Source organism: Elephas maximus, chromosome 16 (genome assembly GCF_024166365.1).
Source record: "Elephas maximus indicus isolate mEleMax1 chromosome 16, mEleMax1 primary haplotype, whole genome shotgun sequence".
NCBI classification, from domain to species: Eukaryota; Metazoa; Chordata; class Mammalia; order Proboscidea; family Elephantidae; genus Elephas; species Elephas maximus.
This window is the reverse complement of record NC_064834.1, coordinates 55,625,176-55,642,653: the sequence shown is the minus strand read 5'-3', so window position 1 is coordinate 55,642,653 and position 17,478 is coordinate 55,625,176. Positions and strand designations below refer to the sequence as shown.

At 39.9% G+C, this 17,478-nt stretch overlaps 1 protein-coding gene across 4 annotated transcripts in view; it reads left to right on the top strand.

The window, feature by feature from the left end:
• The window catches only part of CFAP43 (cilia and flagella associated protein 43), a 109,496-nt gene that overhangs the window by 42,544 nt on the left and 49,474 nt on the right, over nucleotides 1-17,478 (top strand). For 3 of the 4 annotated variants that reach the window (XM_049856119.1, XM_049856117.1, XM_049856120.1), the window contains exons 10-15: nucleotides 267-347; nucleotides 7,332-7,546; nucleotides 8,599-8,702; nucleotides 12,228-12,368; nucleotides 13,832-14,004; nucleotides 15,358-15,507. In XM_049856119.1, coding sequence (XP_049712076.1) covers nucleotides 267-347; nucleotides 7,332-7,546; nucleotides 8,599-8,702; nucleotides 12,228-12,368; nucleotides 13,832-14,004; nucleotides 15,358-15,507 — 864 coding nt within the window. The remainder of the gene's footprint in view (nucleotides 1-266; nucleotides 348-7,331; nucleotides 7,547-8,598; nucleotides 8,703-12,227; nucleotides 12,369-13,831; nucleotides 14,005-15,357; nucleotides 15,508-17,478) is intronic. The other variant, XM_049856118.1, reaches the window with a different exon arrangement.

The window sequence follows — 17,478 nt, the reverse complement described above, 5'->3', positions numbered from 1 at the left end:
TCAAGTATGCCACCCAGAAAAATCTTTATTTTATTTTTCTAATCATCATTAATTATTATGCATTCCTTAACTTGTATTAAAGATAATAATATTTGTTAAATAAGAAATACTGATATTATCATTATAATCATTTATGTTTCACATAAGCAAAATGAAATTTTATACTAAATCATCAGGAAAGTTGACATACTATGGAGGGATTTAGAACAGATGCTTCCATAGAGGGGTCTTTTTTACAAATTAGAATTTTTTCATTATTGTTATAGACTCTTACAGGTTCAGGGGATGTTGGTATTTGGTTGTTGGACGATGGGTCTCCTGTCAGCAGGATTTCTCTTAATACCCTGGTAAGTGTGCCTGATTCATTGTTTGTTTGTTTTTCTTCAAGTTGTATTCTAATCCAATCTATTTTTTCATATTTACATGACGGTAGTCCATGGAAATAATTGTTGCAGAAACTGTACTGCATTTTTACCTTACAGATTTAGAGAAATTCCTGTGTGTCAAGTATGTTCCACGGCCTAGAGGGTGGATCATATTGGTGTATAGGAAAGGATAAGTTTTTCTTTGGCCACAGTTAATTCTGAAATCCTCATGGCTTATATCTCACTCATGGTATAAATTCATGGATTGGCAGGGGTCTTCTGCTCCATACAGTCTCTCAGGGAGCCCAACAGTTTGATGCTCTACCGACTTACTGTAACTGCACTATCCAGAACCCATGGCTTTCTCAGTGCCGTGGCATGAGAAGGGAGTGCTGGAGAGTCTTGTACCAGCAGTTAAGGAATCACTGGCCATAACTATAAAGTATGGAACTCAGATGTGGCTCAATCCAGCAGCTCAAATGATTTTACCAAGGATCTTGTTTTTCTTGCTGTCCCTATTCTATGCCTTTAGTTTCATCTTAGGGTTCATTTAGTGGTACCCAGGCTACCATGGGTGCTAGGCTCTCATCACATTGTCAGGGGAAGAAAGCCTCCTGCAATAGGAAGAGGAAAAGAAAGAAGTTTCTACTTTTCAGAAGGTCTATCAGCTATCTTCTAATACCTCAATAATATCCCTGAACTAATCACTATAGGCAGGGAAATGAGAGATGGCAATTGGCTTAGCTCATACCTGTAAATGGAGTCAGATCTACTCCCTTCAACCATGAAAGTGGGGTGGGATGTCTTCTCAAAGTATAGTCAAGAAATTTCCCAGAAGGAGGGCCTGTGGATGTTGGATGGTAAACCACAACTGCCCACAACACCTGTCTCAATGTTATACCATTGTTTCTGTGACATTCATAGTGGCATTTTATGTTGTTAGCTGCTACCGAGTTGACTCATGGCAGCGCTACATACAACAGAATAAAATGTTTCCTGGTCCAGGGTCATCCTCCCAATTGCTAAATTGCCTGAGTCCATCATTGTGGCTGCTGTGCCAATTCATCTCATCAGGGGTCACCTTCACCCCTCATTGATCCTCTGCTTCACCAGATGTGACGTCCTCCTCTAGTGATGGATCTTTCCTAATTACATGTCCAAAGCAAGTGATTTGGACAGTGTTCTGTTGTCATCTAGAAATTTTCCATTGGCTGACTTTTAAAAGTGGATTACTAGACCTTTCTTCCTAGTCTGTCTTGGTCTGGAAACTCCCCTGAAACCTGTCCACCACGGGTGACCCTGCTGGTATTTGAAATATGGTAGCATACCTTCCAGCATTATAGCAACACACCAGCCACCACAGTATAACAAAATGACAGATGAGTGGTAGGTATAATACGTAAAAGAATATAATTAAAAAAAGTAAAAGGACCAAGAAACAATGGTAATATTATTATTATTATTATTATTTTTTTGCATTATCATTTGCTGCAGTTCACAGTTCTAGATGAGATATGGATCTTGGTAGTAAATAGAAAACTTATAATCCTTCCCCTTATAAGATTAAAATTTCAATCATAGAAGACTAAGCATCATACCTTAGGTAAGAGGATTATAGATTGAAAAGGTACATGATTCAGTGGAAGAAATAAAATTCGCCCCAAAAAGCAAAGATAAAAATTCTTACCTAAAAGACTAGGAGCCATGAAGACTACAAAATCTGTGTGGCTGCTTACATTTACTCATTTCTATTAGAATTACTAGAGCTAGAAGAGATCTTTAAGTTTATCTCATCACATCTCCCTTTACAGATGAGAGACATAGGTCCAGAGATGTTTAACAACTCACCTGGGGGCTATATAATCAGGACTTACCATGATTCTCTTGGCCAAGGAGGACTATAGGCAACCACCAGAAGGCCCACTTTCTGCTTCAGATATCTACCCTTCACCTGACCAGAGGGTAGGGCTACTGGGCCACTCTCTTAGTTACCTAGTGCTGCTATAACAGAAATACCCCAAGTGGATGGCTTTAACAAACCGAGATTTATTCTTTCACAGTATAGGAGGCTAGAAGTCCAAATTCAGGGTGCCAGCTCCAGAGGAAGAAGTCTTTCTCTGTCGGCTCTGGGGGAAGGTCCTTGTCATCAATCTTTCCCTGGGTCTAGGAGCTTCTCAGTGCAGGGACCCCAGGTGCAAAGAATGCACTCCACTCCTAGGTCATCTTTCTTGGTAGTAATGAGGTCCCTTTCCTCTCTGCTTGCTTCTCTCTTTTATGTCTCAAAAGAGATTGACTCAAGATACAGCCTAATCCTGTAGACTGTGTCCTGTCTCATTAATGTAACTGCCTCTAATCCTGCCCCATTAACATCATAGAGGTTAGGATTTACAACACATAAGATAATCACATTAGATCACGAAATGATAGACAACCACACAACAGTGGAAATCATGGCTTAGCCAAATTGACACACATTTTTGGGGGACACATTTTAATCCATAACAGCCACTTTGACGATTAATTTGGCGAACCTTCATGGAGCTCCAAACTAGGCATGATGGTACACTCATGTGGTTCAGCCCACATTGGAAGAGGTGGCAGTTTTCCCTGACCAGAGAATACCACTGCCCTACAGTGACTCGATTAGAGGACTGGTCCAGCGATGCTGAGGCCAGACCTCCCTGCCTGTGCCTTGGACTGAGTTCCTCTTGCACACTTTATGGCAGAGAGCCTCAGGGGATCCGTCGAACACCATGACAGCAGAATGCCTGAACAGGAGCAGTTTCCTTTGATGGCACCTGCAAAGGTACATCTGAGCCTTCTGGATATTGCTGTACATTTTTAGACTAGTACACTATTGCCTTGGAATGGAGGATGATTTCAACTGATTATTTTGGAGAAAGAAAAACAACACATCGAAAGGTTTTCACCTTTTAAAAATCACCATTTCATTTCCAGTTTCATTCTGAGATATACAGGTAAAGACACAATATGATTAACCAAAAACAAAAACCAAACCCGTTGCCGTCAAGTCAATTCTGACTCATAGTGACCCTATAGGACAGAGTAGAACTGCCCCATAAGGTTTCCAAGGAGTATCAGTCAGAACAAGGCCAGGGGCCGACTGTGGAACAGACCATCAATTGCTCTAATGCAAATTCAAGTTGAAGCTGAAGAAAATTAGAGCAAGTCCACAAAAGTAAAAATACAACCTTGAGTATATCCCACCTGAATTTAGAGACTGTCTCAGGAATAGATGTAACACATCGAACACTAATGACTGAAGACCAGACGAGTTGTAGAATGACATCAAGGACAGCATACATGAAGAAAGCAAGAGGTCATTAGAAAGACAAGGAAGAAAGAAAAGACCAAAATGGATGTCAGAAGAGACTCTGAAACTGGCTCTTGAACATAGAGTAGCTAAAGTGAAAGGAAGAAATAATGAAGTTAAAGAGCTGAACAGAAGATTTCATAGGACAGCCCAAGAAGACAAAGTAAAGTATTATAGTGAAATGTGCAAAGATCTGGAGCTAGAAAACCAAGGGGTAGAACACACTCAGCATTTCTCAAGCTGAGAGAATTGAAGAAAAAATTCAAGCCTCAAGTTGCAATACTAAAAGATTCTATGGGGAAAAAATTGAACAATTTAGGAAGCATCAAAAGAAGATGGAAGGTATACACAGTCACTGTACCAAAAAGAACTGTTGATTTCAACCATTTCAGGAGGTAGCATATGAACACAAACCAATGGTACTGAAGAAAGAAGTTCAAGGTGCACTGAAGGCATTGGCCAAAAAAAAAAAAAGGCTCCAGGAATTGACAGAATACCAACTGAGATATTCCAAAAATCAGATGCAGCGCTGGAGATGCTCACTCGTCTATGCCAAGAAATTTCAAGGACAGCTGCCTGGCCAATTGAGTGAAAGAGATCCATATTTGTGCACATTCCAAAGAAAAGTGATCCAACAGAATGTGGAAATTATCAAAAAATATTAATACCACACACAAGTAAAATTATGCTGAAAATCATTCAAAAGCGGTTGCAGTAGTACTTCGACACAGAACTGCCAGAAATTCAAGCTGCATTGCCAGAACAGGATGTGGAATGAGGAGTATCATTGCTGATGTCAGAAGGATCCTGGCTGAAAGCAGAAAATACCATAAAGATGTTTACTTAAGCTTTACTGATTATGCAAAGGCATTCAACTGTGTGGATCATAGCAAATTATGGATAACATTGTGAAGAATGGGAATTCCAGAACATTTAACTGTGCTCCTGCCAAACCTGTACATAGACCAAGAGACAGTTGTATGAACAGAATGAGAGGCTACTGCTTGGTTTAAAGTCAGGAAAGGTGTGTGTCAGGGTTGTAGCCTTTCATCATACTTATTCAATCTGTATGCTGAGCAAATAATCTGAGAAGCTGAACTATATGAAGAAGAATGTGGCATCAGGATTGGAGGAAGACTCATTAACAACCTACAAAATGCAGATGACTCGACCTTGCTTGCTGAAAGTGAAAAGGCCTTGAAGTACTTACTGATGAAGATCAAAGACTACAGCCTTCAGTATGGATTGCACCTCAACATAAAGAAAACAAAAATCCTCACAACTGGACCAATAAACAACATCATGGTAAATGAAGAAAAGATTGAAGTTATCAAGGATTTCATTTTACTTAGATCCACGATCAACGCCCATGGAAGCAGCAGTCAAGAAATCAACAACGCATTGCACTGGGCAAATCTGCTGCAAAAGACCTGTTTAAAGTGTTGAAAAGCAAAGATGTCACTTTGAGGAGTAAGGTGTGTGCCTGTGACCCAAGCCATGGTATTTTCAGCCACCTTATATGCAAAAAAAAAAAAAAAAAGTTTTTTTTTTTCATATGCATGCAAAAGCTGGATAATGAATAAGGAAGACCGAAGAAGAATTGATGTCTTTGAATTACGGTGTTAGTGAAGAATGTTGAATATTCCATTTTTTTTTTAAACCATGGAATTTACCATGGACTACCATACAGACTATACAGAACGAACAAATTTGTCTTGGAAGAAGAACAGTTGGAATGCTCTTTGAAGTGAGGGTGGCAAGACTTCGTCTCACTCTAGACATGTTATCAGGAGGGACCAGTGTCTGGAGAAGGACATCATGGTTAGTAGAGGGTCAATGAAAATGAGGAAGACCCTCAAGGAGATGGACCGCCACAGTGGCTACAGCAATGGGCTCAAACGTAACAATAATTGTGAGGATGACACAGGACTGGGCAATGTTGTGTTCTGTTGTACATAGGGGTTGCCATGAGTCGAAACTGACTTGATGGCACCTAACAGCAACAAATACATGGGTCCAGTGTTATAGTTACTTTTTAAATTCTTCCTCAGTCAAACCAGCATGATTGGATCTATCATTATCCAGTACATGGGTGCTGATTTTAAAAATCACTAACACTCTATAAAAAATGTCCAAAAGAAGCTGAGAATTTATTTTAAATTTCTTATATTATTTGCCATTATTATTGGCACAGTAATTTCACAATCATTTAGATATAATCATTTCATAATCATTTAGCAATTAAATGAAGCCATGGTTTAAAGTTCAGGAAATGTGTACATATGTATATATACCCACTGCCATTGAGTCGATGGGTTATAGATGTATATATACACACACATAAAAAACCCCATTGCCTTCGAGTCATTTCCAACTCATAGCAACCCTGTAGGACAGATTAGAACTGCCCCATAGGGTTTCCAAAGAGCATCTGGTGGGTTTGAACTGCCGACCTTTTGGTTAGCAGCCATAGCTCTTAACCACTATGCCATCAGTGTTTCCTATATATACATATATGTATATATATTGAGGTACAGCTTTATATTTCCTTTATTGATAGGTTGAAGTGTTTATTTCAAGATTTGCCTTTTACTATATTTATGTTCAAGTTGTATTTATTTTCATTTTGATAACTCTTTTTTTTTTAATTTACACAGTGCTATTTATATGTCTCCATCCTCCATCTTGTGTCTATCTTTCATCCTGTATTCATCCACCATCCTGTCTCCACCCTCTGTCTTGTAGCCACCTGCCATCTTGTCTCCACCTTCCAATTTGTCTCTATCTTCTATCCTCCATCTTGTCTCCATCCTTTATCTTGTGCCCACCTTCCTTTTTGGCTTCACACTCCTTCTTGTATCCACCTTCCATCTTGTATCAACCCTCCATCTTGCCTCTACCCTCCATCTAGTCTCTATCCTCCATCTTGTCTGCATTCTCCATCCTGTGTCCACCCTCCATCTTGACTCCACCCTCCAGTATGCCTCCACCCTCCATCTTGTCTCCAGCCATCTTTTCTCCATTCTTCATCTTACTTCCATCCTCCACCTTGACTCCATACTAATATTGTCTCCACCTTCTGTCTTGTACCCACCTTCCATCCTGTATCCACCCTCCATCTTTTCTCCACCTTCCATCCTCCATCTTGTGTTCCTACTCCACCTTGTCTCCACGTTCCATCTTGAATCCACCCTTCAACTTCTATCCACATCCATGTTGTCTCCGTACTCCAACTTGTCTCCAACGTTCATCTTGTCTTCACCTTCCATCCTTTGTCCTATATCCACCTTCCGTCCTGTGTCCACCCTCCATCTTGTCTCCATCCTCTGTCCTGTTTGATAACTGATTTTTAGTAGACTTTATTTTTTACAGAAGTTTTAGGTTTACAGAAAATTATAAAGTATACAGAAGTCCCATATGCTTCTCTTCCGCTGCACAGTTTCTTCTATTATTAATCTGTATTTTTATCATTCCAATTTTGGGATTGAAGAACAATATATACAGATTTCTGCCGTTTATTTTGCGATCAGTTAGCTCAGAAATGTGGAGTTTATCGTTTTTAATACCACACAACACTTGCTGCTTCTCTCATTCTGCAAGCTTTTCAAATAAATTGCAGAATTCTTTTGTAGGTGGGGAAGATTGGCAGACTTCATTTTCTGGTACAGACTGAATGTTTGGGGGTTTATTTTAAACAGTCGACTGTTCTGGCTTGCTGTCCCTCCTCACCCTCTGCTGCTGTGGGGACCGTGGGTGGCTCAGTCCACTTCCTCGATGTTGCTGACGTCAATTCCCCTCGGGAAGTTCACAAGGCCTTCCTTTCCAAAGCTTCTGTGCAGGATGTTATGTAAGTACTGACACTCCTGACAGCTCCTCGGCCTGCTCTGTTGAGAATTCCCGCGAGGCCGTAATTTCTTTTAATTTCAACATTCAGAAAGTACAAAAGGGTGAAAAAGTCACCCGCCTCTGCTCCTCCCTCCCCCCTCAGTTCCCTGGAGACAGCTTGTTACCAATATCTAGTGTCTCTTTCCAGAGATAGTCACAAACAAGCAAATAGATACGGTATTTTCACATAAATAACCCAGCTGTATCCATGACCAACTTTTTTTTGCCAGCTGCGCTCTCCCCACCCCCCAGTTATTTTTGTAAGCACGTTATGCTATTTTTTTCTTTTTTACTTTCTCATAGTAGTAAGTTTTCTTAAGAACTGACATTTGTGCCATACTCTACAGCTTGAGGTGCTCTCACACGTTGTAGCTGTTTGAATGTGATCTGGACAGCATCAGCAGAAAGGTCTTAGGTTTGTCCCTGCTAGATAAATAGAAAGATTCAGGCTCAAAGAAACCTTTGCCCCAGATTTTCAGCTAGTGTGGAGGTGGTAGGTTTCTGCCTCCCTGCTGACTTGCCAAGCTCTTCCGCCTCAAGCTCAGGATCTATTTATTACCTCCCTCTATTCCCCTCAGTCTTTTATATGATGTTTTCTGGTGCTTCTTCTTTCCAAACTTTTTCTAATTTGATGAAGTTGCAGAAACATTTCACTGCATTTTTTCAGGTACCAGAAACTTCACATCTATTGCTAATTCAAGAATTGCTTATTTCCACTTGAAATATCAAGAAAGCTCTACTTACGTACTCATTCATTTAGGATCAAACAGTTTGCCCATCTTTATTGAATATTCTATGTATTTATAAGTTGCAATTTGGAAATAGCATTAGTCTAGAGTCTAATGATTACCTTTCTATGTAATAATCAATCACTTGGCTTATATAAAATTAGATCATATGAAAAATCACAAACCATAGAAAGACTGGCTTTGAATGTATCTCCATGTGGTCGTTTATTAAACTTGATTATCATCTTATTAGTGAAGCCTGATCATCAGATTTCTTCTTTTGTAGTTATGACCAACGAGGAATGTATCTGTTAGCTGGAACATCAGAAGGATACATCTTTGTTATCAATGCCAAGCCGTCAAGCTCATTTCAGATTCTTGGATACACAGGTACTGTATTGAACATTTATTAATTAAAAATTTTAGTCAATTTATTCCAAAGAGTTTAAGGTTGTGAAGATGAGACTGTAGTGAAACAATTATCACGTATTTTCTAAAATGAGAAACATTTAAATAACTGTTAAAAATTACTTAGGAGAATTGCCACATCAGATTCAGAGGCATTAAGAGTATTAGAGTCATTTGCTTGGGACATAGCTGCTGCAGTATAAAATTTTCTTGACCCAATTAATGATTTAATTAAGGAAATGATCAAACATTTCTAATGTTATTGTAAGCATAAGTTCGGTTGGTTTCTCCACGGAATATTTTTCTAAAATAATATTTGACTTCTATTGAATAGAAATATCTAAAGCAAGTTTTATTGCATGCACCTTTAATGTTTCCTCCTTTAATAAAATGACATCTAGCTTTTTCAGTAATGTGCATCCTAATGCCCAGGTAAACCACAGATCCAGTGGAGGAGGTAGCACTTAGGTGGTGAATGGTAAGAACTAATACTGTTGTCTCTGACTTTAAGTACCAAATTTATATATGTATATATTCCCCCAAATATGTTTTTAAATCCATTCATTGGTTTTGTAAGAATTATTGTTGTACCTAAAACCAAACCCGTTGCCATCGAATTGATTCCAACTCATAGCAACCCTATAGGATAGAGTAGAACTGCCCCATAGGGTTTTCAAGGAGGGGCTGGTGGATTCCAATTGCTGACATTTTGATTAGCAGCTGAACTCTTAACCACTGCACCACCAAGGCTCCAACACTGTGTGCGTACTAGGTACAAAATGCAGAACCTAGGCCCTGTGCAGGGGCGAAGAGACCAAGGAGATAATTCAGTGGAAGAGGAATAGCAGAATACTGAGTAGGCCCAGAGGATGAAGCAATTAATTCTGCCCAATGTAAGAAGAGGCACGGAGGTGCAGAGGAGGAGAACAGGAGGGGGTTGCCGAGGGTTGAGGGAACGTTTTCCAAAGGCTTAAGTGGCTGCTTGATAAATTTTTGTAGGTGGAGAATGGGGCATATTAGTATTCCAGCTGCAGATAAAAGTCTAAGCAAAGGTACTTGGAATGGTAAGAAGTCTGGTGTAACAGGTAAATGGAAGGGTTTACTAGAAGTTGACCCACAGTGCTGTTGGCAATGCATCTGAAGGATGAAAAGGGGCCTTGAATACTGTTCCAGGGAGTCTGGAGATCTCATGTTGGGACTAGAATGATTTAACTTGGCTTTTAGAGGATGACTCTGGCACCAGTGGGAAGGATAGACTATAAAAGCAAGAGGGTAGAATAAAAACGATAAATTAGGAAGCTATTATGGTAGCCCAAGCCAGAGATGATAATCATAATAATAGCCAACATTTTTTGAGGGATTCGTCACTACATGATAGCCAGTGTTCTAAACACTTGAGGTATTAACTCATTTAACTCTCATAAAAAAAAAAAAAACTCTCATAGACAACCTTTACTGAGGTAAATACTACTATTAGCCTCATTTTATAGATGAGGCAATTGAGGCACAGTGAGGTTGAGTACTTATCCAAGGTCATATGGCTAGATAGTAGTACTCAAACTCAGGAAGCCCAACTTCAGGACACACGGTCTTACCCACAATACACAAATCCATGTAATAGTCATGGAAAAAGAAAGGAGGGGACAGCTGTAAGTGACAGGATCTGTAGGACTTGACATCAGATTATATGTGAAAGAGACTCCTTTAGGAGTCATCGATGACTCCTAAAGTTCCAGCCTGGGTGCTGAAAGTTTGTGATGTCATCAACTGAAATAAGAGCTTGAGGACAAAGAAAGTTATGAAGATTGGGTGATAAGGTGAGATAATAAACTGTGTTGGTTTGAAGCCAACAGGCTCTTCATTTGGAGATATTTAGCATAAGCTCAGAAATTTAGATTTGTAGTTCAAGGCTTAATGATAGAATTCTGATCTTGAAGTCATGCAAGCTGATGCGATGGCTCAAGAAAACAGGGTAGAAGCAAACCTAAATGCTTAATGGGGCCAGACAGGTAACATCAATATGTAAGTTAGACCTCATGGGTGTAGGTCAATGGTTGATGTAAGTAAGAGTGGATGCATGTTCTTTTTCATTTTATTTTTACATATCTGGTTAGCCAGAGTAGGGTGGGAAAAGCTGGATTAGTGGTCCATGCTTACATTTAAGTTGTGGACAGAGGAAGGTGAGGCAGTGAAGAAAACTCAGGAGGATGGTCCAGAGTGATGAGAGAACTGGGAGTCACCCATTCTAGAAAGGACTTGAAGAAAGATTAGATGAAACTGCTGCAAAAGTGTGAGTAAGCTCAGGACTGGGTTGAGGTTGGTATTTTTGCCAAACAGTGGGTGACTTCTGGGAGAGCTACTTCTTTGGAATGGAGAGACTAAGAGGTTAGGGAGGAAGTGGAAGTAAGAAAATGAAGTCAGTAAGTGGGCAACTCCTATCTTAAGAAGTTTGAAGTACAGAAAAGAGAATTGGAATGATAACTTGTGTGGTGAAGCAGGGTTGAAGGAAGGGTCTTATTTAAAGATAAAGGAGTCTTGAGGCTTGAATAGAGGGAACCATAAGAGACCTAAGAAAATAAAAGGGGGTAATAGATAGCACATGGCCTAATAGATTGGAGGAAAAGGCTCATGATCACAGATGGGAGGTAGTTACTTTTTGTTCCTAAATAAATGTCAGGAAATGTAAGGCGAGGGTGGTAACAACAACAACAAAAAAATAATTGAGATTCTAGATAGGAAGTTGAGGTTGAGTTTGTGTCAGATGTCCTCAGCCTTCCTCGGGAAGGTCTGATGTCAGGGTGTGAGAAGGTAGAAATACCCAGGACAGCTTCAGTGGAGAGCAGGAGTAGAGAATCTGGACTGAGCTCCAGGCATGACAGACTTTGCAGAGATTGGATTACCTGGATTCCTAAAGGAGCAAACTCATCAAGCCATGTGGTATTCCCACCGTGCCCTCAACACCTCAGCTGCAGATCCAAAGAACAGATACTTGAGTTTATCCAATATTGTTATTGTTGTTAGCTGCCATCTAGCTGGCCCTGACTCATGGTAACCCCACACGTAATGATACATGTGTGATCCATAGGGTTTTCACTGGCTGATTTTCAGAAGTAGATTGCCAGGCCTTTCTTCCTAGTCAGTCTTAGTCTGGAAGCTCTGCTGAAACCTGTTCATCATCATATTACGAGTGGGAAAAATGGCTGGAGTGGGTTTTCAAAGAACCAGAGCATGCAGGGTGCTAATGAGGGTGGTAGACATGGTAGACTATGCCAAGAGGCAGCTGGTTTGAACATGCCAATCCAGGCATCAAATCAAGAGAATACCCCATTCGTTCATCAGGCATGTCCCTGCCACTTATGTTTTAAGTTCACTTTAAATGTCCAGTAAATAAATTTGGATCTAAAGGCGGTGCAGGTAAGTCTATAATGTGATACCTTACTCAGGAAGATAAAAGGTTCTTAAACTTATCAATAATATCTTGTGGTGTTGATTTCCATTTGTTTTCAGAGGTGGGCAAAGGCGTTTTACAAATATCCACAGTGTCTCTTTTGGAAACTGACATAGTGGAAGTGATGGTGCTTACCCCGCTTCCGAAAACAGACAGAAGCAGACTGGAAATATTTACTCTGCCTCTAATACTACCACAAGGTAAAGGAAGAACAAGCAAGCAACCCCGTCCTGTGCTCAGTTAAGGCGCTACTATTGCTTTTTATTTATTGCTGGTGATAGCATGAACATGTGAAGAGCAAAATAGCTACCTTTTGTGCATCTTTACAAATTGAAGCTGATGTGACCACTAAATGATTTGAAATGTGGGCTCTTCTCTAGGCCTTGTGACTCTTATATGAATGAATGTGTTTTATTATTAGAGGAAAGGAACAGGATCTACTGATGCTATGTCAAATAGATTTGTTATTTTATGATATCTCTTGTCTTGTAGCTTTAAATATAATGTAGTTTAATTCAGTTAGATCATGATGTAATTCAGTTAGATCATGATAAAATTATAAAGAAAACTTTTGTGATAAGTAGATATGATAAGATAAACACTCTCTCTTTGTTTTAGATGACAAATATAGCCTGTATGGCCATTTTGCAAATATGTAATTATAGAGTATTGTCGTTAAGTGCCATCGAGTCATTTCTGACTCATAGTGACCCTATGTACAACAGAACAAAACACGACCCAGTCCTGCCCCATCCTCACAATTGTTGTTATTGTTATTGTTGAGCCCATTATTGTAGCCACTGTGTTCAATCCATCCTGTTGAGGGTCTTCCTCTTTTTCACTGACCCACTTGATAACATGTCCAATGTATGTGAGATGAAGTCTCGCCATCTTATAGAGTATAAGAGAGCAGAAAACCTGAAAGCCCTTTTATGTTTTAATTAAGAACTCCTATACCATCATATAGTTCCTGGGTGGTGCAAATGGTTAGCATACTCAGTTGCTAACAAAAAGGTTGGCAGTTTGAGTCCACCCAGAGGAACCTCGGAAGAAAGACCACGCAATCTACTTTCAAAAATTCAGCCATTGAAAACCCTGTGAAGTGCAGTTCTACTCTGCCTGTGAGTCAGAATGGACTCCATGGCAACTGGTATGGTGTGTGTGGTATAAACCATCATGAGTTCTTCTTAATGATAAGTATCTACTTAATTAATGAAATTACCCGAGGCCTTACAAAAGAAATTTTACCCACTATCAGTCATTTAATACTCAAGTATTTCTAACGGAACCAAGTTTTTTGTTTTTTTTTTTTAAATCACCTAGTAGCCTTTGCAAAAAGGGAGCCCTAGTGGTGCAAGTGGTTAAGCACTCGACTGCTAACTGAAAGGTCAGCAGTTCGAACCCACCAGTCACTCCGCAGGAGAAAGATGTGGCAGGAGACGTGCTTCCCTGAAGAGTTACAACCTTGGAAACCCTATAGGGCAGTTCTACTCTGTCCTATAGGGTCACTATAGGACAGGTTTGATTAATGGGTTAACCCTTTGTTTAATATTTATTAAACACTTTAAAGTCTTACTTGGCTTTTCATAGTTGTTCATAATGATTACAAAAATAAAATCAATATATGATGCAAGTGATCTCTGCTCTTCCCCATATCTCATAGTTGCTGCAGCTTTTGCTGATGAAAGAGGGAAGCTTAGAGATGAATTCATTCATAGGTACCTGTATGAGATCGAGCATGCTCTCTCCTCTGCAGTCTTGGACTTCCAAAGCCAACGAATTTTTGGCTTCTGTAGTCACGTGCCATACATCTGTAGCTATCTTCTTCCCAAAAAGGTATGCCAAAACTTAAGTGTGCTATAATTTATCTTAGAAGTCAAGAGTTATACTGTGTAGTAATTAGACATCATTCTCTAAACCGCTTTAACATATGAGTCTAGTTACCAAATGGCTTTATTATACATACTGATATAATATCCTTGCCTTAGACATATGTTAGCATTATTTGTTAATCCATCATAAAATATGTTTCAACCATCTCACACATATGTCACATATATCCTGCTTTTCAGATAAACATGCAGGTGACACAGTATTAGTTTAATGCCTTTAAAAAAAAAATATCTAGCATTAGGAAATCTGTCCCGTAGGTGCCAGAGACTATAGGGTAGATGATTTTCAGTGGAACTTTGTACCTGAGCCCTAAGCAAAATTGCACAAAATATTTAAGCTATGTTTGGGGTATCCTTTCATCCTGTCTTCAAACTTCTCCCACGTGTGGCACCTCCTGCTGCCCTGGCCCAGTGCTCTCCTGCTTCCTCTTGGCCATTCAGAGCTCCCCACTGATGTCTGGCTACTTGCCCCAAGATTATCTACCGCCCTTCCTCTCTACACCCTTCAATCAAAGCCTTTCTGTCCCAGAGTACTAGATGAAGGCAAGGTGTTAGATATAGACATTCAGAGAAGGAAGAAATGGTTTATAGCAAGGGAGAATATAGCAAAAGAAAATCTTTGTGGAGGAAGTAATGTTTGAACTGGATTTTGAAGAATAGGTCAGATTTCAACATAGAGAAATATTGTGAGCAGTCTTGGGGACAGGCGAAGTGGGGAAGGGGTGGAAAAGGGCATTCTAGACAAAAGGAAGGGTGTGTGCAGAGACTTGGAGGTGGAAATACATGAGACATGTGGGAGAAAATTGACAAATTTATCTTGACTTGAGCATGGGATATAAGAAAATGATTAGTAAAAATAAAAAATTGTCAATGTAGGCTGGAATCTTTAATGCCAGGCTAACCTATAAAGAAGACTTTCCTTAGTTGGCAGAAACAGACTTTTATTTGCCAACAAAGATGAAAACAGTGCAAACACAGGTGCCCACTTTACCATGTATTGGTTTATTACCCATGACAGTGTTTGTGGATTTGCATATGACTGTATATACACATGGAGCCCTCGTGGCGCAGTGGTTAAGAGCTCGGCTACGAAACAAAAGGTTGACAGTTCAAATCCACCAGGTGCTCCCTGGAAACCCCATGGGGCAGTTCTACTCAGCCCTGTAGGGTGCTATGAGTTAGAATTGACTTGGCAGCAACGGGTTTGGTTTTTGAGTAGGTATAGGCACAACTGCAAACCCTAAAGTGCTGTCCCCCTTATCTTTTCTATAATGTGATCGTTTTCTTTGATTGGTAGGAACATACCGGAATTTGCATTCTTAAACCATTCCAAAAAGTGCAAAGCAAACATTATGGATATGGAAAGCTGTACCTGTCTTCTCATGGATTGTGGCTCTTAACAGCAGCTAAAGGTGGAATCCTGTATATCCGAGATGCTTATACTTTGGTAAACTTTCTTTTTTTAATTGTGGGAAATACATACTGATCTTGTATCAGGAACAAAAGCCCTTAGAAAAAGAATTGGAGCTGTTGGAGCTCTGGAACTCTTTTTTTTAAGTCATTGATTCATAGTTTATTTACCACTGATAATTTTGTTGGCATTAAAATTTCATTGGTGTTTTTATGTTTGCATCTCTAAGGGAGGGAACTCTAACTAGTAGAATGAGATGTGCAAATACAGAGCCCTGGGACTGGGTACTGGAGATGAGCTCTCGCCCCGCCTGCATCAGTTAGCTGTGTGTGTCTTGGCAACTCACTGAGATTCACTGAGCTTTGGGGGCTCATCTGTAAGACTATGAAAGCTGCGCTTGCTCGCTCGTTTGCTCTCTCTTGCAGGATTCTGGTGAGGGCCAGTGCAGTGGTGTATGAGAAACAACTTTGGAAATAGTGAGTCACCATGTGAACATAAAGAGATTATTACTAAGCTCTCCCTGTCCTGGGATCCTCCAGGCTACTTGTTGTTCCCCTTCTCCCCACCCCCCGACTCTTGGCTGGATGCTGGGAGAAGAGAGGGGGAAGAGTGTGGCCCTTAGTGAGTCTCCCTGTCCCTTGCACACCTCAGTGCCACCACTACCGTTTCTAATTTCCATTGTTTCAGACCTCAGAAAGTAAAATTAGTTCTTTCTCCCAAACAGCTGGGGGATACTTCTCTCGGTGTACTGGTCATCAGTGTAACTTAGTGTGGTCAGGCTTCTACACCACACACCCAAAGCCTAGCTTCTTCCTATATGGCACATTCCCATGAGGCCATAGATAATCCTGACCCTTCTCACTCACCTCTGCAAGAGAGCATATTTGGAATACAATTGGGCAAAAGTGATATTACTAGTATATAGGATAAATCTGGAATCTCTCAGAGATTTTTTTTAAGTGAACTTTTTGCACACTCTGCTATACTCTTTCGTAGGAGCCATGGTGGCACAGTGGTAAAGTGTTCAGTTACTAACCGAAAGATCAGTGGCTTATACCCACCAGCCACTCTGTGGGAGAAAGTTGTAGCTCTCTGCTTCCGTAAAGATTACAGCCTCAAAAACCCTGTGGGGCAGTTCTACTCTGTTCTATAAGGTCATTAGGAGTTAGAATTGACTCAACAGCAACAGGGTTTGTTTTTTTGTTTTTTTTTTTTGGTTACCACCCTTTCTTACTCAAATGATTTGTAATGTATGTTACAACTGATAGTGACAGGACATGGGGAGACATCAGAGTTGTTCTAGAGTATTCATTCTTTCACTTATACTAGGAGGAAAGCACCTCATATAAGAGATTATCCATGGCAGCACTGTTAGGAAAAGCATCCTAATGTCCGTTAACAGAGAAATGGGTAAATTAATAATGGCACACGAATAGTAAATAAATAAAATATAAAACAAAACACCATGCAGCTGTAATACAAAATGAGGAAATCTTCCTGCAATGAAGTAGAAAGAACCCCAAGAAATAATGCTGAGGAAAAAGCCAGATGTGTAATATATGTGTTATGTGACAATTTGTGTAAAAAGGGGGTGAGGATATAGTCTAATTTGCTTATATATGCATTAAAGAGCCTGGAAGAATACCTAAGTTACTAATTACATTGGTTGCCTGTGGTAGGTGTGAGGTGGTTAGGGGACAGGGAAAGGAAGGAGACTTTCATTGCATATTCTTATATAGTTTTTGAGTTTTGGACCGTTTGAACGTATTGTCTGTTGAAAAATAGTAAATTTTTTTTAAAAAGACATGGTCGAGAACCAGTGTGAGACAGAAAACTTAGATTTTAGTCAAGGAGTTTAAACCCCTGCCCTGTGTACAAAATTAGTATAGATGGATTTTGTTTGTTCGGTGAAGTATTTGAAGACTTGCTTTAATTAGAATCCTCCAGGTGGGACATGTTATCTTCCGCTCTCGACAGTGCCCCCCACCCCTTTTTTGTCATCCTCAG